This window comes from Crassostrea angulata, chromosome 10 (genome assembly GCF_025612915.1).
Source record: "Crassostrea angulata isolate pt1a10 chromosome 10, ASM2561291v2, whole genome shotgun sequence".
NCBI classification, from domain to species: Eukaryota; Metazoa; Mollusca; class Bivalvia; order Ostreida; family Ostreidae; genus Magallana; species Magallana angulata.
The window spans coordinates 14,574,942-14,599,244 of NC_069120.1; the positions used below are offsets into that span (position 1 = coordinate 14,574,942).

The following is a 24,303-nucleotide window of genomic DNA, read 5'->3' on the forward strand; positions in this document are numbered from 1 at the left end:
CATTTTTGTTACAACTTAGCTCACAAAAAACTCAAAAGGTTACTATGTTGCCCAAGTCAGCATTTGTATGATCTCTGCTGAATTTATAGGTGACTCCATGGTATTTGGGTTGGGATGCTATGTTAATGCTACAATGAAAGAGTTTGTTGTCCCATACCAATAGAGAAACTTGATAGGTCACCTGATTTTGATATGATAGAATGCTTTGTTTACCAAAGATATGATCTCTACGTCATTTTTCGATAGCTCGACACTGCAGAAGGAGATGCATACCAACTTATATAATTTATTTATATAATACCTATATGTATTTAGTTATGTAAGTACATTGTTTGGGAAAATAAAAAGGGATATGGTGGCCTTTTAGATAAAGTCAATTCAAAATTTTGATCCCCTCACCGCTAACGACAAGAATTTGTCTCATGCATATATTTACAAAGGTGCGAAACTCTATGATAAAAAATTGTAGTAAGTACTCTGAATATTTTTTATCAGGGTGCTTTGTCATTAAAACACAGTTGGGAAAAAACTGTTTAAACCTCGTTGATTTGCTCCAAAGTTTTACGTACCATGAAAACGTTTTTTTTTCCGAACTGCATAATTCTTTTTTAAGTGAGTTGCCAAACACACATGCAGGCATTTTAGATTCTCAGCACAAAATGGCAATTTGTGCCATCTATTCAGTAAAAATCAAATTTGTTGGTTCAAAGCAATCTTTAGTGAGTATTTTACCAAAAAGATTGATACAATTATCCATTATTTAGTTTATGGGGTGGTAAAGTTCCACTGAGGGGAACGTATTCACGGTCTAGAACGAGGCTTTTATAGCATCCTAGCATGATTTTTTGCCCTGAGATGGAATTTTACTATCCCCTACGAGTAGAACATTAATAGTATGACTCTCGCATTAGAAAATGATTGATGTCTTACAAACTTTTATGTTAGGATGTTCAATTATTTACCTTCAGATTATCCCTCCGTGTGCTACACATAGTGCAATTCAGAGAGCTTACAAGCATTTCTTTTTCAATAAAAATATTACAAATTGTAATCATTAAAACAAAACAATTGTTGTATGGATTAGCATTTTCCATCATTCATCATTTTCCTACAGTAGATGATTCTTGTTTACGTTTAACAGCGTCACTGTCGACAAAATATATCTCACTTTGCTGTATTACACTGGGCACATCAATCTGTGAGAGACTATTAATTATCAGTTTATAACAAGAGGCCCATGGGCCACATCGCTCGCCTGAGGAACAATAGGAATGATAAAATCAGCTTAATGGAGTCATAAAACACACTATCTGGACAATGTACAATAATACATGTAGATCCTGTATAAATAAAATCCATTTTTCCCACTGGATATTCTTATGTTTACATTAATCATTAGTCCCTTTTCTAACAGGATGATTTTATAGTCATATCACATGTTGAGTATTGCAGTTCTCAAAAAGATCCTTAACAATTGTTTATATATGGGATATCAACCTACATCAAACCCTGAACCTTCTTGTGAGGCCGAAGAATTGTCCTGGGGCCAAAGTCTTAACAATTATAAAGAATCATCTGGCTGATTAGTTTCAGAGAAGAAGATTTGTAAAGATTTACTCTACATATTCCTATGTAAAACTTTGACACCCCCCCCCCCATTGTGGCCCCACCCTACTCCTGGGGGTGTCATTATTTTCACAACTTTGAATCTACACTACTTGAGGATACTTCCACACACGTTTGAGCTTTCCTGGCTGATTAGTTTATGAGAAGAAGATTTTTAAAGATTTACTCTATATATTCCTATGTAAAACTTCGACCCTCCATTGTGGCCCCACCCTACCCCCAGGGGTCATAATTTTCACAACTTTGAATCTACACTACCTGAGAATGCTTCCACACAAGATTCAGCTTTCCTGGCTGATTAGTTTCTGAGAATAAGATTTTTAAAGATTTATTCTATATATTCCTATGTTAAACTTTGACCCCCCCCCCCCATTGTGGCCCCACCCTACCCCCGGGGGTCATGATTTCACAACTTTGATTTTACACTAACTGAGGATGCTTCCACACAAGTTTCAGCTTTCGTGGCCTAATGGTTCTTGAGAATTTATTTCTAATTATCTCCCCTTGAAAAAGGGTGTGGCCTTTAATTTTTACAACTGTGAATCCCCTTTGCCTAAGGATAATTTGTGCCAAGTTTGGTTGAAATTAGTCTAGTAGCTCTTGAGAAGATGTTGAAAATGTGAAAAGTTTACGGACAGACAGACAGACAGACGGACAGACGGACAACAGACAAAATGTGATCAGAAAAGCTCACTTGATCTTACAGCCCAGGTGAGCTAAAAACAAAGTTTCTAGTAATGTCTTAAAGTAGACATGACAAACTGAACTGAAAAATCTGTTCATAGTTACAATTGTTCGAATCATGATAAAATTATCCATTTCAGTGATGTCACCGTGAACGCATGGTGAACGATATGTGAACGCAAAATGTACAACTTATTTGGAGTGCCTCGGTAGTAATCCTAATATTGTATTTCGTCGATAATAAGGAAAAATAACAAAGAAACTAGAGGTACAGTGCTACTATCGTAAAAGTTGACAAAACAATACTATCCTGTATCCTGCAAATAAGCTCTATCCTATCCTATCCTTTCCCATACCATATTTAATTAGGTATTAGAGTTACTGTGGAATCATTTAAATTCGTGGGGGTCAATGTTCGTGTATTGTGGGTTTTTTGCTTATTCGTGGGGATGTCATTTCGTGAATTTGTCAGTTTTTAGTATCAGTATGATAACAAACTCTTCAAAATTTGTTTTTGTCGAGGATGTAAATTCGTGGGGGAGGGCTACCCACGAATACCTCGAAAATTGAGCCACCACGAATTTTAATGATTCCACAGTAAATAAGACGAAATTTAAATTTTACACAGTTCATGTCTGAAAGTAGACTATTATTGGAGAAGAAAGGAGAAGTATTTACTCGAGATGTCGACTTTAAAAATATTTAGAATAATAAAAGTCATGTAAAAAGAAAAACAACTAGATACGATCTCGTTACGAGTAACGAGTAGGTCTTCCGTTCAATTTTTTAAACAATTCAATTAAAATATCAATGAAATTTCAGAATTCTCCCTCAACCACTTCCTTTCAGATAATGTATACGATTGTCAATATCCTTTAAAATGCTTAACAAAGAGTTTTGCTTTTTAACATACAGCACATTAAAGATTTAAGCTTTAATCCCCTAAAATCTCTAAATACGTCATCAATGGGTTTGGAAATGAGTTTTACAAACTGATATTGCTGCGATCAACAACTTTGTTTTTATAATGCATTACAAAATCTTGATCATTTTTAACGTATGAGTAATAGAGTTTAGGAGTCTATTGGCCCCTAATTTAAGGGTCCAGTCCCTTTTTCTTGATTTTATACGAAAGGTCTCATGAATACTAACATTTTTGGTTCTTACATCCATCTAAAATTGATGATCACTTTTGAGATACAAATGATTGAATATTTTAGGGGCCAGCCCTCTAGATCCTTAATGTGGACAGAAATTCGTCTTTTGATAAGTAGAATCAATTTAAATCATTTAATCAAACATTTTATCTTCTTTGATGTCTAACAAAATATGTATACTTCTCTAGTTATTTTTCGTCAAAGTTTAAGTACTTTGGCCTCTAAAAATCCCTAATTACGTAATAAATGGGCGTGGCAATGATTTTTTCAAATATATATTGGTACGATCAACAACTTTGCTTCTATAATGCATTACAAAATCTTTATCGTTTTTAAGTTATTTGTAATAGAGTTAACGAGTACCTTGGCCCCTAAAAAAAGGGGCCAGCCCCTTTTTCTTGATTTCTTTGAAAAGGTCTTAAGAATGCAAACATTTTTTGTTCTTACACCCATATAAAATTGTTGATCATTTTTGATATACAAATAATTGAATGTTTTAGGGGCCAGCCCTATAGATCCTTAATGGGGACAGATATTCGTGTTTTGATAAGTGGAATTAATTTAAAACATTTATTCAAACATTTTCTCTTCTATGATGTTTAACAAAATATGTATACTTCTCTAGTTATTTTTCGTCAAAGTTTAAGTACTTTGGCCCCTAAAAATCCCTAATTACGTAATAAATGGGCGTAGCAATAATTTTTTCTTATAGATATTGGTACGATCAACAACTTTGCTTCTATAATGCATTACAAAATCTTTATCGTTTTTAAGTTATTTGTAATAGAGTTTACGAGTGCCTTGGCCCCTAATTTAAGGGGCCAGCCCCTTTTTCTTGATTTTGTTGGAAAGAACGTATGATTATCTACCACTTTTGTTATATATATTTTAACAAAATATCAACCGATAAAAAGATACAGATCAAAACGTTTGAAAATTTTGAATGAAAATTCGTACTCAATTTTCGTGCCCAGGCGAGCTCCAAGAAATGGCGCCACTGGCGTAAAACAAAATAATAGTGCACAACTTCAGACTATAGACTACCTATCCTGAAAATTTCATAGTCATATCTCTGATAGTTTCTGAGATCAGCTCTGCACAAAATAGGTCGTAAAAAACTACAAAATGGTCGATAAATCGGTACCGGAAGTGACGACAACAAAAATTTCAAAAACATATAAAATTCAGATAATGACTCATCATCTGTGAAAAAATGTTGAAAATCGGTCGAATAGTTTTCGAGAAATCGCGTGCACAAAATTTGGAAAAAAAAATAATAATAATAATAATAAGAAACAGTACGAAAACTATAAGGTCTTCCGTTGGAAACGGAAGACCTTAATAAGATTTTGATTTTTTCTAAAATATACTCACATTCTGCAATCAAAAATGTAAGTAAGATTTTTATTTTCTCCGTATCCTTTTGCCCCGTCATAGGACCCAGAAGAAGCATCAATTTCAATAATCTTCTGTAGGAATTTTGCTGCCCGCATCCTTCCTCCAATGATAAAGGCATACGGCGCTGGCTTTATGAACTCGATAAACATTGTTTCTTTCAGCCAAGTTTCTTCAAGAGAAATGTTTAACGTAACTTCATAAGTTCCCGGGGGAACGCTTCCCCTTGTGAATACGTTGCCGCCTTGAAGCGGATTCAGAGAGCTTGTATAATTAAATATTGTTTTGTTCGTTCTATTCAAATATCTAAAATATTCCCATTCGAAATTCGCTGTTTTATCGATGCAAATGACTTGCATTCTACTCGAAACAAATAAATCCTTCGAAGTATACGCTTTCAGTGGTCTGTCGTAGAGAGCGTAATTACGATCAAATATACCATGAGGTGAAAAACATTTATTATAAAGATGCAATATAAAATCGTTTAGTGTAATACTTTCATAATAATTTGAACAATTCATTTTCAAGGAATGATAGCCCAATGTTAAATACGTGTATGGAAAAACCATAGGTTCCGACGAAGTGATATTTGCTGTTTTGGTGTGTATCTTTTTGTCTATGAAATCTCCTGATATAAACATGCATGTAACGAACGGTAAAGGCGTCGTAGAGACAACAGAAATATTAACGGTTCCAGGTGGAAGAAGAACAGTTTTATTAGGAACGGTAATTGAGATAATGTTTTCAAGAGAAAAATCCGCCTTTATGATATCGGTATAGTAGACCACTTCTGTCATGATTGCATTTTTTGCAGTTACCTTTGGTAAGAATGTGCCATATTCGTTATAAGTAACGTTGGTTGAGTATGAGTTTATCGGCACCATTGTCGCTTTGCTTGAATCTGAATCAAAGGTGTACGTTGCGTTGTTCATCCCAGTTGCATGGAATATGAGGCTGTTTCCTTCAACAAGTCCTACCGGTTTATCAATATAAAAGTCCACTACTCCCATTTTTAGTTCGTAAAAAAATGAATGTTCTTCGTTCGTTCCGGTATCGTTAAAGAAAAAAGTCATCGAGTAATTTCCTTTTTTCCTAAATGTGTGCGTTTTGGATAACGAGCGTTGGTGTTTAGTTTCAATGGTCCCATCGCCAAAGTCCCATTTGATCCATATCCCAGGAGGCATTCTTGAACAATTTTTTAACGATATGTAAAAACTAACATTTGCTGCTTGAACTACTGGTTTGGAATTATGTCTATAGGTTTCATTTGGTTTCACGGCTTCTGTTGTCATATTCATTACTTTAACGACATCGCCGTAAAAAACTTTGAAGTCACTTAAATTGAAGGATTGGACAACAATAGTTGAAGATTTGTTCATTTCACTAACATGATTTGAGCAATTTAAGTACACATTAAATACACCTTCGCTGCTGTAGTTGTGAGTTTTAACAATAGATTTGTCGTCCGACAGTTCTGAAAAGACACTTAAATTACCATCATCTCCAAAATCAAAAGTGCATAGCATGTCCGTTGGTACTGGTTCTGAACTGTTGTATTGCAAAATGAATTTTTGAACACCATCCGGTATAGGGATCACCTCTTTCTCTGGTGATAAAGTAAAATCATCCGGCGTAATCGGAACTTCCACCTTAATTACTAAAGTGACAACTTTGATATAAAATGAATTAAATATAGTTGCTGTGACTGAATACTTTTCGGAAGAGTTAAAAGACTTTGACAACGGACTGATTTGTACATATCTCTCTTGAAGGTCAGTCGAAATGTTTTCTGTTCGTGAATCACTGCCGTAAGTGATAATGTAGTGAAAGTTAGAATACGGTGGATTGCAAAAAGAAAAATAGATAGTTTCATTAACCCTTGCAAACATTTTGCTACTGATGAATTCAACATTTTCCAGGTTATCCCATACATAGACATTCGTTACAAAATGTTTTGTGTCCACCTCAGTATGGAGTATTGCAACAACGCTGAAGTTCCCTTGTTTAGTGAAATTGTGTGCCACTGAAAACCCAGATAGCTGCATGGTTACGAGAGATGTTTCATTGTAAATGTAGTGTTTTTCTTCACTGGAACCGTCATCAAAGTTGATGGTTAAATCGGTCGTTCCTTGTGGTTGGAGAGAATTTGATTCGAGTGTAACATTGAAGACTGCACCCTGGAGAGTATCTATCAGCGGGTTAAGAACACTGAATGATATGCCGTTGATTCTATACAGTGCATGTGTCTCAACACTTACAGACTTTCTGTGAATACTGTTAGACACAATGACCGTAACATTGATTGGCCCTCCTTTGGTTATTGATGAATTCAAAGTAACGTTTCGCTCACCAAATCCAGTATGATTGATAATACAATAGTCCTTACCATCTAAAAACCATTCCGTAATGACATTTGAACCATCAAAAGTTAGATTGATGAAAGCAGGCTCGTCAACCGCATATGCTGGTAAAACGGTGAGCTGCAAAAGGATAGATTCATCGTAATTCTATTGCTTGGATTGTATAGGTGGATATTGATGGTGATTTTACGGAAGCAAGGGGGTGCATGACTGTTAGAGTGTTTGCCATTTATGGACACTAATATAATTCGTGTACATTCATTTGTTGTATAGCTTGTAAAGAAAAATAAATGCACTTGGAAAATTGGAGTGGAAATATCGTGACAACAAATATTTTTTTAATTCGCCAAATGCAGAGTATTGACGATAAGCGTATCTTTAGATAAATTACTGTAGGTAAATTTGCGAGTATATAATCTAAGCAGGATAACCCATACCTTTGTTATGGTTATTGGCTCTTCGTAATATAAAATCAACGTCTTTGTCATCGTATCATTGTAATCACTGGTTGTCTGCATCAAGCTCATAACCAATTCATAAGTGCCATATGAAAGAGAATCAACTAACGCGTATGTCAGATTATATGTCACAGTTTCATCGCTTCTGTCAATGGAGGCTGTCGATACGTCAAGGCTTAGTCCACCCTTAATCCACGCTGTCAAAGTGAGTGAATAGTTCGTATCTTTAGTGTCGTAAACCAGGCTTACGACCGCATTGCCCCTGCTCTCAAGTTTAACAAAATAATTCTGTCCGGTGGCAACGTCAAAGAATGATATACCATCTAAGATATAAAATGCATGTGATCAACAAAAAAAATGTTTTGATTTCAGTCCATTCCTTATGCTAATAAATTGAATTATTGTCATCCTGTACAAAATTGATCTTTTACATGTTCTTTAGATGAGAAATCTTTTTTCTGACAAAATTTAATGATTTTTCAAGCTTATTTATCATTAAAAGTTTAAGTTTCATGTAGCCTTATCATACTAGCAGGTTTTTGCAGCAAAATGAAATTCTCAAACATACAGCTCATATTGTTTTGATAAAACCAGAGTACTATTCGAAGAACAAAACTATTTTACAATACAAAATAAACATTTACATACCAAGGACGTTGATAAGATCGGATGCCACTGTACAAAGACAAGCAGTGCAGATAGTATATGTTATATTGTATTCACCAAAGGTGGTATATGTTTTGTTAATTGTGGTAACGTTATAGGGATCGTTTGGATTCACATCGGAGTTTTTATAAACTGTGCCATCTCCAAAGTCAACGACGAAATCAAAATCAAAAATAGTTTTGTTTTCGAAGTAAAACGTAGTTGTTTCATTACGTTTTTGGACTTTATCAAACTTGAGAACGGCCGTCAAATTTTCACACACCAAAATTCTACATGTCAAGATTTGTTCGTCATATTCTGTGTAGAAATGGGACATGACGGAGTGGTTGCCAAGTGTGTCAAAAGCCTTTGTAATGTTGACTCCAGAACTGGTCAATTCAGATAACCTAGTGTACAGGTCAAGTTGTTCGTCTTCATCGTTATTTCCGTAGGACAAGTTCGCTCTCAGTAAACCATCGGGTGGGATTTCCGTAGATGACATTTTCAAGACAACATTCGCAGTAGGATTTAATTCTGCCTTTGAAGAACAATTAATGCTCACGCCGTTAATACCATTGTATAAACTAACTGCAAAATGTGCAGTTGCATTAGAGATATTGTTAAATGCTGTGACCGAAACATTAAAATGGCTCCCTTCCGATGTATTTGTATAGGTGAAGTTGGCGCTGAATGTGGAACTACCATTGCACTTCAAAGAGTGGATAACGGATTGAGAGGGACTCCAAGACCACTCAGTAACAACATTGGAACCAGAACTCATTGATGCTTCAACGGAACCCTCTCGGTTCCACTGGAAAATGGTATTGTTTGTCAAAATCTGAAATCAATGATACATGCATTGATTTTTACAGAATCTTGACATTAAATTCATACATTGTTTCTCCAATTTACTTTATATTCTTTTAAAAAGGAAGATGGAGCATTCAAATAATTACAAGCGACCTATTTTATTGACATAATTGATTTAATGATAATCATCTGGGTTTTTTTTGTGATATGTATGTTTGGTTTGCTTCATAGTCAAATTCATGTACTTTGAAATTTTAACTTATTATTTCCATCATAAATACTTTCCCTTAATTTATGAATTAGATAAGAAAAACTATTCCATCTTAAGATTTACTTGCTACGATAATATCAATACATTTGGTCATCGAATTAAATACTTGGGATAATAAGTTTATTTTTTTTTTGGGGGGGGGGGGTTGTTCTAAAATTCAAAATTTGAAGGATAAAAAAATTCTTTCCAATCTTTTATTTTTATTTTATGAAATACATTATAATGCAATGAAATGGAAACCAATCAATTAGTTTTGCAGATGCTTGGCGGGTTATTCAATTTTGAAATAGTCTTAAGAGATTTAAAAAAGTGTACTTGGAAACATGAATTTGTTTACATTTTACGAATCCTATACCTTAATTGGAATTTAATTCTTTAATGCCATACAATTCTGAAAGTTGTTCAAATGCCAAATAATCTAGATATAGAGGCATGACGTTATAATTTTAAAATCTTATACCGTAAATCCTGTTATTCTTTCTTCATATTGCAAAACCATTTCCTTTTCCTTAGCAGCAACTGAATTCATGTTATCAACCATTGAGAAGATAACTAAGTAACTACCAAAGCTCACTCCGGACATAAAGTGTGAATAGATAACATAGATAATTGTGCCGTTCTCAATCGTAGAAGACGAGGTGTTGATAGCAATTCCATTGTCCAGGGTGGCTGAAAATTCATAACTGGAGTTCTCCGCTGCTTCAAACGTCAATTTAACAACCACTGATTTTCCGCTTTCTAACTTTATGACATTTGATTCTCCGGGCGCTGCTTCCAGTGATGACACGTTTCCTATAAAACAGTTTACAGTGGTAAACTTACAATGATTTTTTCTCATCTTGGAGGGTGTTTGCCCCTTCTTTTTAAGAAGGGGAGGGGGTTCTAATAAAAAAAAATTGTTGTACATGTATCACTCTGATGTATTCAATATGCAAAAATATTGCAACCATTCATAATTATAAAAAGTATGATGAAAAGGAATTTTAAAAAATCCTCGCTCAATTATTTGCTTCGAAAAATAAAAATAAAAAAAATACATGTGTATTATAGTAGAATATGTTGTTTAATTGAAAATATGGCTCAAATACAAAGTAAAATTGTTTAATTTTTTCCGATAGAACAGCACGGGGGAAAACTTGACCTTCTTTTAATTATGAAATCACAATATTGCATCATATTTTATTTGATAGATTAAATTTACCTAATTTCAATCTTACAATCTTAGAAAAAAAAGTCATTTTCTGTATTTAAACTGTATTATCAAACTCAGTCTCCTGTTATAGTAATACGAACAAGTTACTGTTCTTTAAAAAAGACTGCAATTCGTGGCTTATTTGCATGTGTTTTTAACGGAAATATGAAAGCATAAAGGATCCAAGATTTCTCCGACTCTAGCCCCCCCCCCCCCCCACCCCTGCCTATTTATTATGTAAAAGAAACAATACAGAACCTTTGCAAACAATATCTAATAGAAGACACTGAGGATACAGATGGTAATTTTTCTATGTTCTACTCATGGAAATAAGGGGTGCATGTATTACCATTTCATTTTCCACTTTTAAGAAAAAGGAAAGAGAAAATAAAGACAAATTATTACTTGAAGATATAGATAAATTAGAGTCTGAAGAAAATATTAATTTATATGCAATTGAAGAAAAGAGATTATTACCAAAAAAAAACATAAGGAAAGAAAAGATGGTAGGGTATATGATATGAGGTGAAACTAGGTTGGTTGAGGAAGGAGAAAAGCCGACCAGAAATTTAAATAGCTTGGAAATCGTAATTATATTAATAAAACTGTCAAAAAATTAGAACTAGAACGAAGTGGTCTGATCTATATGACCAACCAGAAATTCTTAATGAAGTTAAAACTTTTTACAAAAAACTGTATACAGATAAGGAATCGGAACTATTGGACTTAACCCTTGAAGATGTTATCCCAACATGTTCCAAAATAAGATGAATGTCTTTCAGAATCCCTTGACAGAAATATACCTGAAAATGAAATATGTCTGAAAATGAAATGTATGAAGTCTTTAAAAAAGAAAACAATAAATCCCCAGGTAGCTGCTAGCAATGGATATACTGTCGAGGTTTTTAAATTCTTTTGGGTTGTCCTAAAAGAATTTATCCTAAAGTCAATAAATTCTATTTTCTCCAAAATAAAAAAAAACTTCCTATTTCTCAACGTTTGGGAATTTTATGTTTGCCATGAGGGAGATAAACATAGACAATTTTTTAAAAACTGGCGACCCATTACCTTGTTGAATGTTATACACATGAATAAAAAACTTATTTCAGGTTGTCTTCGATCACGAATTTAATCTACTTTAGATTATTTCATTTCTGACACCCAATCAGACTTTCTTAAAGGAAAAATTGGATAAAATACCAGATTTATATACGATTCAATGGATTTTACTGAAGTTAAGAAAATACAAGTAGTATTAGTGTTAAAAGATTTTGAAAAAGCCTTCGATTCCAATTTTTGGTCTTTTAATTCAAAGTCTAAAGATATTTTGGTTTTGGTGAATACAATTCAATGAGTTAAGATACTTAACACCGGTACAAATTTCAAGGCTGCAGTTTTACAATGTGGATTTTTATCAGTCCAACTTCCTGTTGAGATAGAATGTAGGCAGTGAGACCCTGTTGCACCTTTTTTATTTCTTCTTTGTGCCTAGATTCTATCAACTTTGATAATAAAAGCAAAATGATAATATTATGGGAATTGAGATACATGGTAAGGAACATAGATAAATCATTATGCGGAAACCGATGATACATCTTTAGTTCTTGACAGCTAACCTAATTCACTACTTAGAACTTTTAATACGCAAGAATTTTTTTCAAACATTTTTGGGCAAATAGTAAATAACTCTAAAATAAAAATAATTTGGATAGGATAGAAAAAAATTCAAATCACTCAAATCAAATTTTCATCATCAAGATGAAAACTTAATTGGGGTTCAATGACATTCAGCTTATTGAGTACTTATTTTTCTGTCGATTCAGATAAAATTACTGACCTAAATTACTCTGTGCAGATTCCTAAAATAAAAAGTATGATATTTATATCGACGATTTTTCTCTCAATAAAGACATTTTTGAATTTGTTTGTAATGCAAAGTGTGACAATTGTCATTGAAATGCACATGGCTAAAAGGTTGATCAAAGGTAAAAAAAAAATTGATGCCATTAATTTTGTATATATTGCACACAAATAACTTGATTTTTGTGTGAATAAAATCTCTGTTAAATTTAGTAAATATGTTTCTTGTTTCTTGAAAAATGAACAAAAACTAAAGAAAAAAAAATCCGATTTTTTAACGTATAAAATAAATAGTTTCTACAAAAAAATATACTAAAATACTAACATGTGCAAGGTTGATTGTATACTGTAGGAATGAATATTTCGATTTTTTTCAATTTCAAATTCCTGCACAAAATACATGTGTACATGTACCTTTGAAATATCTCCAAGATGTCGGAGTATTAAAGGATGAAATTCCTAAAAAGTTGACCGGATGTGACGTTTCATCAGACCACTCTATGAATGTTCCTGCGCCCACCTCCAGTCCTTCTCCTACCCGTATGATGCCGTTTTCCCAGCTGGCCCAAAACGGTCTGAACTCTGTGCAAGACATTGGTCTGTGGGACGCTGTTGCCATGGAAGCACAACCTTTACACTTCCGTATTACAGATTTTGAGTTCTCCCAACCCCCGACGACAATCTCGTACGAGTGAGAAGAATCATTTCGATGCTCTGAGAGAATAAAACAAGCGTCGTTACAGCCTTTGACATCAAACTGAATGTATTTTGCGTGCCTGATGAAGGTGCTCAGCTCATCTATGTAATGGTATTGGCTAACTGGTGGTAGATTCCACACGGTTCTAGAAGCTGTTTTAAATAAACAAAAGATACAATGTAAATATAAATGTCACAATTTTGTATATATGTTGAAATAAAGTGTTAGTTTTTAATTATTTTGGAAGTAACAACGCTCCATAGAGTGTTATGGTCAGCTAGTCATTGACTGTAAGACCAGTTTTCGTGCACGAGTTAGTTCTGACCAGGTCGTTGAAGAGCTAAGGTGTGTCCTTCAGGAAGAATCATAGTGGTGTTAGTCAAAATGTCTTACGACCTGTGTGGCCAATGTCTATGTTTGTGTGAGATAAAATCCTGTGTGGAGTGTTTGAAAAGAATTCCTGTGTGGTAAAAGTACGATAAACCGTGTTGAGAAAGAACAGCAGTGAGAAGTATTTTTCATTAACATTATATAAATAGTGTCTGTTTTTGGAGGGTAAGAGTTGAAATTGACACCCCGAGAAAACCATTGTCAACCGATTCGAAGCGATACAACATGTCTTTATTGCCAGTGATTGAAATAAATGGTGGTTCCAAAAATGCATATGCTCGTTGCGTGTGATATTGTTCATATATTTTAGAACACAGCGTACCAAAATCAAAACAATGTCCGGACTTAGTTATCAATAAGGGTCATCAGCCAAATTGTTAAGGTCTTCCGTTTCCAACGGAAGACCTTATAGTGATTGTAGTGTATTTTCTTTCTTTCTTCTTATTTTTTCCCCTTTTTTGTCGGCAGAATTTCTCAGAGATGGCTGAATAGATTTTTATGAAATTTTCAGGACTGATAGAGAATGATAATATCTCGAGGTTTTCAAAGTTCTTTCCGCTTGTCCGTTTCCTGTCCCACGTCAAAAAACCTTGTTCCCTCGAGATCTCAGAATCGGCAAACACTTGAACATCAAAACTTTTTGGGATGATAGACCTATAGCTGTAGATGTGTTTAAACATTTTTGTTTTGTTCGTCGTAACTTCCGGTCGTCACCGGAAGCACTTCAAAAATAATTATTTCTATGCATTAAATTCCTTTTCCATAGAATAAATAAATAAATATAAATTTACACATATGTTATCTATGCAATGTTATATTAATAAAAAAATCTACTTCCGTTGATATCTCAATTATCTCAGGTAGCTTTTTTAAAAAACATTTTGAACGAGATCTCAGAAACTATGAGTGATCAAAGCACAAAACGTTCATGGATGATAGACATTTGATTGAAGACGTGTTTAATTGGTTTCAATTTGTCTTCCGTCACTTCCAGTCCACACAGATAGAGTTCAAACAAATCGAGCTCTTAATCAGTTGATCTTTTTTCCTTTGATATTTGTAGTTAGCTCGATGAACAATAATTTACAAAAGGAAAGTATACAAGAAATATTTAATACAATATATATTGAGCACTTCCGTTTGTCCGTTTCCTGTCCCGAGACAAAAAACCTTATATCGACAAGATCTCAAAAACGTTAACGACTTGATCAACCAAACTTTGTGGAATGATAGACCTATGTATGTACATGTGTTAACGCTATTTTCTTCTATCCGGCGTAACTTCCGGTCGTCACAGAAGGTTCACTTTATTTTATTTTTTATAATAATTTGGTTATTTAGCATGGAAGTAACATTTATGCTATATTATTACAAAAGGTCATCTACACATTGTAAAAAAAAAACCCACAAAAAAAGTTCTACTTCCGGTTAGACGTCTCAAATTATTCAGATAGCCTTCTTTTTTTAAAACCAAAGTACCCACAAGATCTCAGACATTATGAGAGATCAAGACACAAAACATATATGGATAATGGACATTTGATTGGGCATGTGTTTAACGGGTTTCATATGGTCGTACGTCACTTCCGGTTCTCACTCGAAGCTTTCAAGCGATAGAAGGGTTTTTTTTAAACATTTTATTCAACGTGATGAACAGTAGGTAAATGTACTAAAATATCTACTTTTAATATCTTAAATCGATCACATCCGTTTGTTTGTTTCCGGTCCCGAGACAAAAACCTTTTCTCAACTAGATATTATAACTTACAAAACATGAACATCCAAACTTTCGGGAAAGACTAAACAATGTATGAAGTTTTGTTTACCATGTTCTGTATGATCCAGCGTAACTTCCGGTCGTCATAGAAAGTACTCAAAAATTGAAATTCTGTCTTTTGGTTTTGTTTATTTCTTGGGAATTCTTTTACAGTATATGTAATATCCAATTTTCTGTTTACAAACGAAATATATTTTTTGTACAGATTAATACATGAAGAACGGAAAACCTTTTCGTTGCTATAGCAACAAGAGTCTAGCTTTTATTCTGTTTATATATATGTTGGGGGTATTTAGGGGGTTACTTTATTTTTTGTAAATATTGTTTGTTTGTTTATGTGTGTGTTTTGTGATTTTTCAGTTATTTGCGTGTGTGAATTGCGTGTATTGAGTGTTTGAGAGTGTGTATGTGTAGAGAGTGTTATATGCAGTAGCTATACACTCAACAAAACTTCTTATTGTTCACCCTAATAAATAGAATAATTTTGAGATTACAAAGTAAAATGATTTGAAATTTTCAAAATTTCGTAACTGATATGTCTTCTCATCAGTAGCACAGATAAAATAAAACGACATCGATTGAAATAATTTACCCGTGACGAAACGTCAAAACATAAAACTGGTATTTTTCTGCGCATGCTTAATATGATTGTCATTATTTTGTGATTGATTTTAATCTTTGGTGATAGTTTAATAAGAAAACCACTTCACATAACCATAATGATCACTGTGAACACAGCCGGAGCAGTTGGATTATTGGTGTCTGCATTGTTTCCACAACATATGCTATTCAATTTAAATTCGCTGTTTGTTTTCGTCTCTACATTGTTTTGGTTATTTAGCAATCCGAAGGAAACGTTATTTTGATATAATTTTTCTATTTTGAAAGCGTAATATGATTTTCATCTACAACTCTAAACTATTAAAGAACACTGAGCAAAATCCAACCAAACCGGAAGTACATTGTATAAGTGATATTTATCAAAGGTCAACATCTCTGGTCGCAACCTGAGGTCAAGGTCAATGCATCGTCCTAAACAATTTGAAAATTAAGTGGAAATCAGTCATTCTGAAGGCAAGACAAATAAATGTGCTTATTTCATGTATGAAATACATTATACTTCGTGAACACATAGAAGTTTTGTTGAGTGTAATTTTTTTCTTTACACTGTAAATAAAATTTCTTTCAAGGTTCTGCCTCTTTATTTCTTCAACGTTGAGTTTATAAACGAAGGAATTTCCAGACCTTTTAACACAAATTGTGACAATAAAAAACAAGAGGCCCAGGGGCCACATCGCTCACCTGAGCAACAATTGCCTTAATACTGATCAAATTAGCATTACAGTATCAAAATATCTTGACAACTAAGTACAGTAGATCTTGCTAAAAAAAAAATGAAAATCTGCCAATTTTTATCCACCTCTATTTGGGTAAATACCAAGCCCCTTCTGTTGTTGTACCTGTAAGAATATTTTTCTCTATTCCTATATACCCCCCCCCCCATTTCGTGGCCCAACTTTTCTCTAGGGATTCATGGTTTCATCAAACTTAAATCTGCATAACCTGTGCTTTCACACTAAGTACTGAGTTTTGGACCGAAAACTTTCCCAGAATATTTTTAAAGATTTTCTCTATATATTCCTATGTAAAAATTCAAACCACCATCACGGTCCCGCCCTATCACTAGGGACTGTGATTTTGCAAACTTGAATTTACACCACCAGAGGATGCCTCTACACAAGTTTAAGCTTTTCTGGCCAAATATTTGTTTAAAGATTTTCTCTATATATTCCTATGTAAAAATTCACCCCCATTGTGGCCTCACCATACCCCTGGACTATTATTTAAACAAACTTAAATCTATACGATCTGGGGATGCTTCCACTCAAATTTGGGCTTTCATGGCTTAAAAGTTTTGAGAAGAAGATTTTTAAAGATTTTCTCTTTATATGAAAATTTTTCCCCCATTGTGGCCTGTCCTACCCCCCGGATCTATGATTTGAACAAACTTGAATCTACATTATCTGAGGATGGCTACACGCCAATTTGAGCTTTCTTTGCCTAATAGTTTTTATAAGATTTTTTTAAAAGATTTTCTTTATATATTCCTGTATAAAAAATTATCCCCTAATTGTGGCCCCACCCTACCCCCGAGGACCATGATTTAAACAAACTTGAATCTACACTATCTGAATATTCTTCCACTTAAATTTGAGCTTTCCTGGCCTAATAGTTTTTGAGAAGATTTTTAAAGATTTTCTCTATATATTCCTATGTAAAACTTGATCCCCCCATTGTGGCCCCTCTCTACCCCCAGTTACCGTGATTTGAACAAACTTGAATCTACACTACCTCAGGATGCTTCCACACAAGTTTCAGCTTTCCTGGCTTAATAGTTTTTGAGAAGAAGATTTTTAAAAAAAAATTCTCTATATATTCCTATGTAAAACATGATCCCCCCATTTTGGTCTCACCCTACTCCCAGGGACTATGATTTGAACAAACTTGAATCTACACTACATGAGGATGCTTCCATTTTAATTTGAGCTTTTCTGGTCTAATAGTTTTTGAGAAGAAGATTTTTAAAGATTTACTCTATATATTCCTATGTAAAACATGATCCCCCCATTGTGGTCCCACCCTACCCCCAGGGACTATGATTTGAAGAAACTTGAATCTACACTACATGAGGATGCTTCCATTTTAATTTGAGCGTTTCTGGTCTAATAGTTTTTGAGAAGAAGATTTTTAAAGATTTTCTCTGTACATTCCTATGTAAAAATTGATCCCCCTATTGTGGCCCCACCCTACCCACAGGGACCATGATTTGAACAAACTTGAATCTACACTACCTGAGGATGCTACCATTTTAATTTGAGCTTTTCTGGCCTGATAGTTTTTGAGAAGAAGATTTTTAAAGATTTTCTCTATATATTCCTATGTAAAACTTGATCCCCCTATTGTGGCCCCACCCTACCCCTGGGGACCATGATTTAAAAAAACTTGAATCAACACTACCTGAGGATGCTACCATTTTAATTTGAGCTTTTCTGACCTGATAGTTTTTGAGAAAAAGATTTTTAAAGATTTTTCTATATATTCCTATGTAAAACTTGACCCCCCTCTTGTGGCCCCTCCCTACCCCCGGGGACCATGATTTGAACGAACTTGAATCTACACTACCTGGGGATTCCTTCACACAAGTTTAAGCTTTCCAGGCCGAATAGTTTTTGAGAAGAAGATTTATTAAAAATAGCAACAAATTTTCAATATTTCTCAATTATCTCCCCGTTAAAGAGGGCGTGGCCCTTCATTTGAACAAACTTGAATCCCCTTCACCTAGTGATGCTTTGTGCCAAATTTGGTTGAAATCTGCCCAGTGGTTCTTGAGAAGAAGATTAAAATGTGAAAAGTTTACGACGACGACGACGACAACGCCGACAACGACGACAACGACAGACAACTGACAAATTGTGATCAGAAAAGCTCACTTGAGCCTTTGGCTCAGGTGAGCTAATAAAATGCTTTCTTTGGTGATTCATGCGGGATATGAAGGTGGCAACATTGCAGAAAAAATACGTAAGCGGGTTTGGTATTTTTTTTCTGCAATGATCGCCACCTTCATTATCCCAATGAATTATAGATTCATAGATAGATATTGTCAATAACATAAATATTTGATGCAGTATTTAAAAGAAACCATTTTTTGAAAGTTTTGATTAATGAAAATCATGTACTACTTATCAGAACATACTTGTACATCAACAATCTATACTAATTTCATATACAGTGTAATATATTGTAAAGAAATCAAAATATCAAGGTCATTTTATGTATTGTTATGTCGTATTTTTCCATCGTAGAGCAAGGGTGGGCCTACAATATGAAAAATTACGTACGATACTACATGTATGTTTTGAAAAACAGGATTACTATTTTTCCTGCAATATTGTTTCTACATTGTTTCTTTCAAGGAATATATAATCTATTTCACTGTTAATTTTGGATATAGTCCACTATTATCAAGGTTTGCCTTTGATGACTTTTAAAATGTTTCTCATATGTTTTTCCCCTTTTAATCGTGACTTTTCTAAAGTACAGATAAACTTGTAGGCATCTTACATTTGTACTAAAGGACAATATATGATATGGGCCTAAAATGCTAAAATGATTTTAAATGAACATCATTTTACTATAATTCATTGTTTTCTTTGTGCAGATATATGTGATGTTTTTACATAAAGTTCATTTTGATTCAACTGCCCAAACTTTAAAAATATGACATCGTAAAGACAACATCTTCCGGTCATATTTGCATTTTGAGCATAAAACAGCTTGTTTTCAAGTAGTTTTTCTTTCAGAAAACATAGAGCGCACACTTGAACAAACAAAATATTTTAATCAGAGATGTATCTAGCCAAGGCTAATAAGTTACAAAAAAAATTTCCTTCTTCAAGCATGCGCTTTATATTTCCCATTCATAAAAAGATAAGAAAAATGTCAAGTTTTGACTGATTTTGATTGAATTATAGAAATAGCGTCATTTCTCACGTGATACACTTGCCAGTGATTGCAAATAAATCAAATAAATAGGTGAAAAATATAGTTTACATCAACTTTTCTAAAATATAACATAACATTTTATTGTAACCGAAAGATTTAAAAAATGGCGAATTATGGAGGCCAAACTCATACCATATATACTTGGAGTTCTCTATTGATTTAGTCCTCACTGACAGATTTTGTTGATTAAAAATCTTATATCATATACTGTAAATCAAAATCAGCAGCATGGGAGTATGCATTCTCGAAAGATGATCGTGTAAAATTATGATGTTCTTCTTTTTTATTAACGTGGGATTTTTAATTATTGCAATAAGTTGTCCCTCTTTATAATTATTAAGGAAAATTGCAACAAAACTATATGTAGATTTTGAGAAAGTTCGAAATATGGAACAGGAAAACAAAAGAATGCCGTACTAGCAAGGCAACAAATACTCGGCTTTCGAATGTCTCTTTGAGGAACAAAAACTCGGGGATCGGGTCCAGTTCCTGGTTGGTTAAATTACAGACAATAAAGTTTAGTGTATTGTGTGATTAAGGAAATGCCAAAATTTAAACCATTCGACGTGTCTTTAAAATTTCAGATAATAATAATATGAAAAAATCTTCTCATTGTTTCTTGTTCAATTCCTGGCTGTGAGTGCATCAAATGAATTCTGCAACGCATTGTGTACTTTAAATATACTCAATAGCTGATGAATGCATCTGCTGGGGTGCATCAATTTTTAAAGCTCTGCAATGTTTTTTTGTGGCATTGTTCTCAAACCGGAAATAACTCTAAAACGATCTCTAGCTGCGAAAGTTTCCATAACAACACTTGTTTGTTATATTTCTCGTATATTTATTATATACTAAAGAACTATTATAGCTTAAAAGATTTAGGAACAAGTTAGAATACGATAATAGCATGTATAATAATAATATATAAAAAAACGCGTAAATAGCTCCAACCCAGGTTATACGAGTATAATTTTGGTAAATATTGAGTTCATTCCTTATGATTTAATTTTCTGTTATTTACCGTACAAATTAAGTGCGTTTCACTTTTAAAAATTATATTTATCAGTTCAAAATTCTAAAGTAACGTCAGGCTGATCAGTACGTTTTTGATGTTGGTGCATTGCGACGTGTCTTGTGACGTGCAATTCAGGTTTTACAAATTTAACTTAATTTTTCTATCCAATTAAATGCCGCATTACAACCAGAATTAAATAATTTGGCCATATTTGACATGTTTTTATATATAATTGTATGCTTCATCAATTTTTGGTGCTAGAACCATTATGACGTCATAATTGATTTGAAGAATCTTTTTTCCGTACTTACCGACTTAAATTTGACATCATCTTAAAGAGGACTTATATAAAGAAGCTTTATTTAATCCCGTTTTTGGGGGAGACTGTAGGCATTCTAGATATATTTTATTAGTCAAAAATAGACAAAACTTTGAAATTTGTTCCTTCATATTTCATTGAAAATGACAATTTAAAACATGATTTTTCATTGTGTTTACCAAACTTTTTAGCCCCGGTACACACAATCAAACAAAGCTATTGTTATGAAGCATCATTGAAAGAATTTTTAACTTAAATCTTAAAAACATGTAGGCACCTTTCATTTACTAGATCTTGACCTTAAGACCAAATTTTTAGCTCTGAAAGATCGATCATGTGCGTTTTCCAGTTTCTGTTAAAAATTCCAAAATATCCATATAAAAATTATTATTATAATTTTAAAATCATCTTCCCTTTTAAAAGGGCGTGGCCTCTCATTTTAACAAACTTGAATCATCCCAATGACGCTTTGAGCCAAGTTTGGTTGATCCAGTGGTTTTTGAGGAGAACGTGAAAATGTAAAAAGTGTATGACAACGCCGACGACAGACAACGGACAAAAAAGATCAGAAAAGCTCACTTGAGCCTTCAGCTCAGGTGAGCTATAAGGATGTACTAAATACAAAAATTAAACTTTCATAAAACTAACTTATACACACAAACTTTATGGAGACCGGCTTGGTTTTTTGTGTAAAAACTATAGTAGGAAAACAAATATTTTTAACCATATTTATAATACTCCGACTCTAGTGTACCTGTAAAGTTTTAAGAAATTCTATCGTCGGGTTCTTTCTAAGGGCTGTCTGAAATACAGGTACGTTTACATGTACAATGGGAATAAATAGAGGAAACAGCAATTTACCGCACTTTGAAGCAGAATATTAAAATATTATGATAGACATTTTCTCCAAATTGTAATATGTGATTAGTTATATATCATTTTCAATCTTATGTGTAAGAAACATTTATTTGGAGTATTACAGACGTTGATTAATTAGTACAATGGGTTTTATTTGAACAATATTCGTTCAAAAATACAAGGTAAATTTTGCTTTAGAGATCACATTTTAAGAAAATATTAAAACATAAGTCGGAAAAATTTAGCTTTCATAAACAAACACTTTCCTTTAAATGATAAATAGAATTATAGTTAACAACGTTTATAAACAATAAACTTACCCGAATACACAATGCGGATGCCACAAAGAATATGAAACAGATGCAGCAATTCCTTCATTCTTTCGCTAGTTTGAGGAGAACTATCACTTTAAATTCATTGTATGAATTTTGTAACTATTCTTTTCAATACATACCTTAGACTCATAGGCAAATGATGAGTCCTTTGAATTGCAAAATTTAAATATTTTTTAGTCATGTGACAGTCGATATGACATCACAATTAATCATGATCATTGTGTTCATTGTTTAGACATTTCACATATGTACATTGTCGAAGAAAGATGAGTATGGCGCATCGAAGCGTATACGAATGATAGAATACACGCATATTAAATATCTCCTACTTTGAAACTGGGTCGCAGATCTAAAGAAAGCTTATTGCAGGATTTCATTCTGTCGTTATAAAATCATAGACGTTTACATCTGTATTTTATGTAGACGGTTTTGGGAATAAATTCATTTAGGTTAATTAATTAACCCAAATGGCGCCTTTCTCCGTCTTTTTCTCCAGTTTACACATATAAAAAGGAAGTGTATCAAAACAAATGCTGACTGTGTTTTCGGGCAATATTCAGTCCCCGGGGACTAATATAATCGATGTTGCCCTTAATCCCAGTCAATATTTGTATAATGATGACCTTGCATCCGTAAATGACATCACAAACCTTTTTTTATGCCAGCTATAAGTGTCTTTTAGAATTTTACATCAAGTATACGTTTTTAGATGCAGGGGTTTTTAGCATTTGTTTGTTTGGTTGTTGTTTGAATTGAATAACTTTAAATACGCATGTTCAGTATCCTCATTGTCCTTCTCTCTGTCTCTCTGTCCGTCTGTCTGTCTGTCCGTAACAAAAAATTCTGTCGCATTTTTCTTAACAACCATTCATTGTAGGTGTTGAAATTTTAACACACTCAAGATATGTCAGATGATGGGATGCATTTTTGTACCAATTGGACGTCAACTTCCTGTTCAATGATGACTTTGTTTATGTTTTGCCTACATTTTCAATCAAATTTTCATCAACGATTTCTCAGCAACAATTTATTGTAGATGTTTGAAATTTTAATTAACTCATTAAGGCATGTTATTATTAGTGAGCATTGACTCAAAAATATTTTTTTTCTTTAACACATTTTAGGCTTTAAAAATTATGATTTTACTTTCTTCAACTGTTAGTTTTGTGTGTATTATGGTATTGAAATCATGAAATCAACGTTTGTTTACCCTCCTTCCATAAAAAACTTTTTAAAGGGGCATGATCACGATTTCGGTCAAATTTTATTAGTTTACAATGCTTTTGTAATGCATTTCTAACGACTCAAAATTGAGTGTCAATCATAGAGTTATTTATAAGAATGATACAAAGCTCACAATTTTTTTATGCAAACACGGCTCGTGCCATCTTTTTTTTACATTTTGTATAATATGCCGATAAACGTTCTTTTTCAAGCTGATTTGTATATCTGCTTATTCGTTTTAAACATGATTAAACAGTTTCTAGCATTTGTCAAATTCATTTCAGTCTAAACCTAGAATTCTAGAAATTTCTATTCAACATACAAAAATGTAAACAAAAACATGACCTGATCTTTGTTTACATATATAACAAAGAATTGTGAGCCCTGTATCTCGCTTAATACTCGATGACTGGCACTCAAATGTTTGCTGCCTTTTAGTATTTTCTTACCGAAGCATTGTAATCATTAAAACGGAAAAAATAAATTTCAATTAAAATCATAACCATGCCCCTTTAACTGACTTTCAGTATTATCTATATCCGAGGATACTAATCTCTTATCTTCACAAATGTAAGTCACGTATTAAAAATGCCTGGTAAATTATGGTTGTTTATAGATTGTTTTCTCACAGCAAAAAAAAAAATCGTTTTTTATCTTCTCAGTTGAT

General features: G+C 33.3%; 1 protein-coding gene across 2 annotated transcripts in view; it reads right to left on the reverse strand.

Annotated features, from left to right (window-relative positions):
* LOC128165123 (uncharacterized) overlaps nucleotides 1-22,537 on the reverse strand; it is a 42,415-nt gene extending 19,878 nt beyond the window's left edge. The window contains exons 1-6 of one of the 2 annotated variants that reach the window (XM_052829337.1): nucleotides 22,398-22,537; nucleotides 12,873-13,307; nucleotides 9,867-10,198; nucleotides 8,329-9,163; nucleotides 7,660-8,003; nucleotides 4,842-7,342 (exon numbers count right to left, since the gene is read on the reverse strand). In XM_052829337.1, coding sequence (XP_052685297.1) covers nucleotides 4,842-7,342; nucleotides 7,660-8,003; nucleotides 8,329-9,163; nucleotides 9,867-10,198; nucleotides 12,873-13,307; nucleotides 22,398-22,455 — 4,505 coding nt within the window. In that variant the 5' untranslated portion in view covers nucleotides 22,456-22,537. The remainder of the gene's footprint in view (nucleotides 1-4,841; nucleotides 7,343-7,659; nucleotides 8,004-8,328; nucleotides 9,164-9,866; nucleotides 10,199-12,872; nucleotides 13,308-22,397) is intronic. The other variant, XM_052829338.1, reaches the window with a different exon arrangement.
* Nucleotides 22,538-24,303: the final 1,766 nt, after the last annotated feature.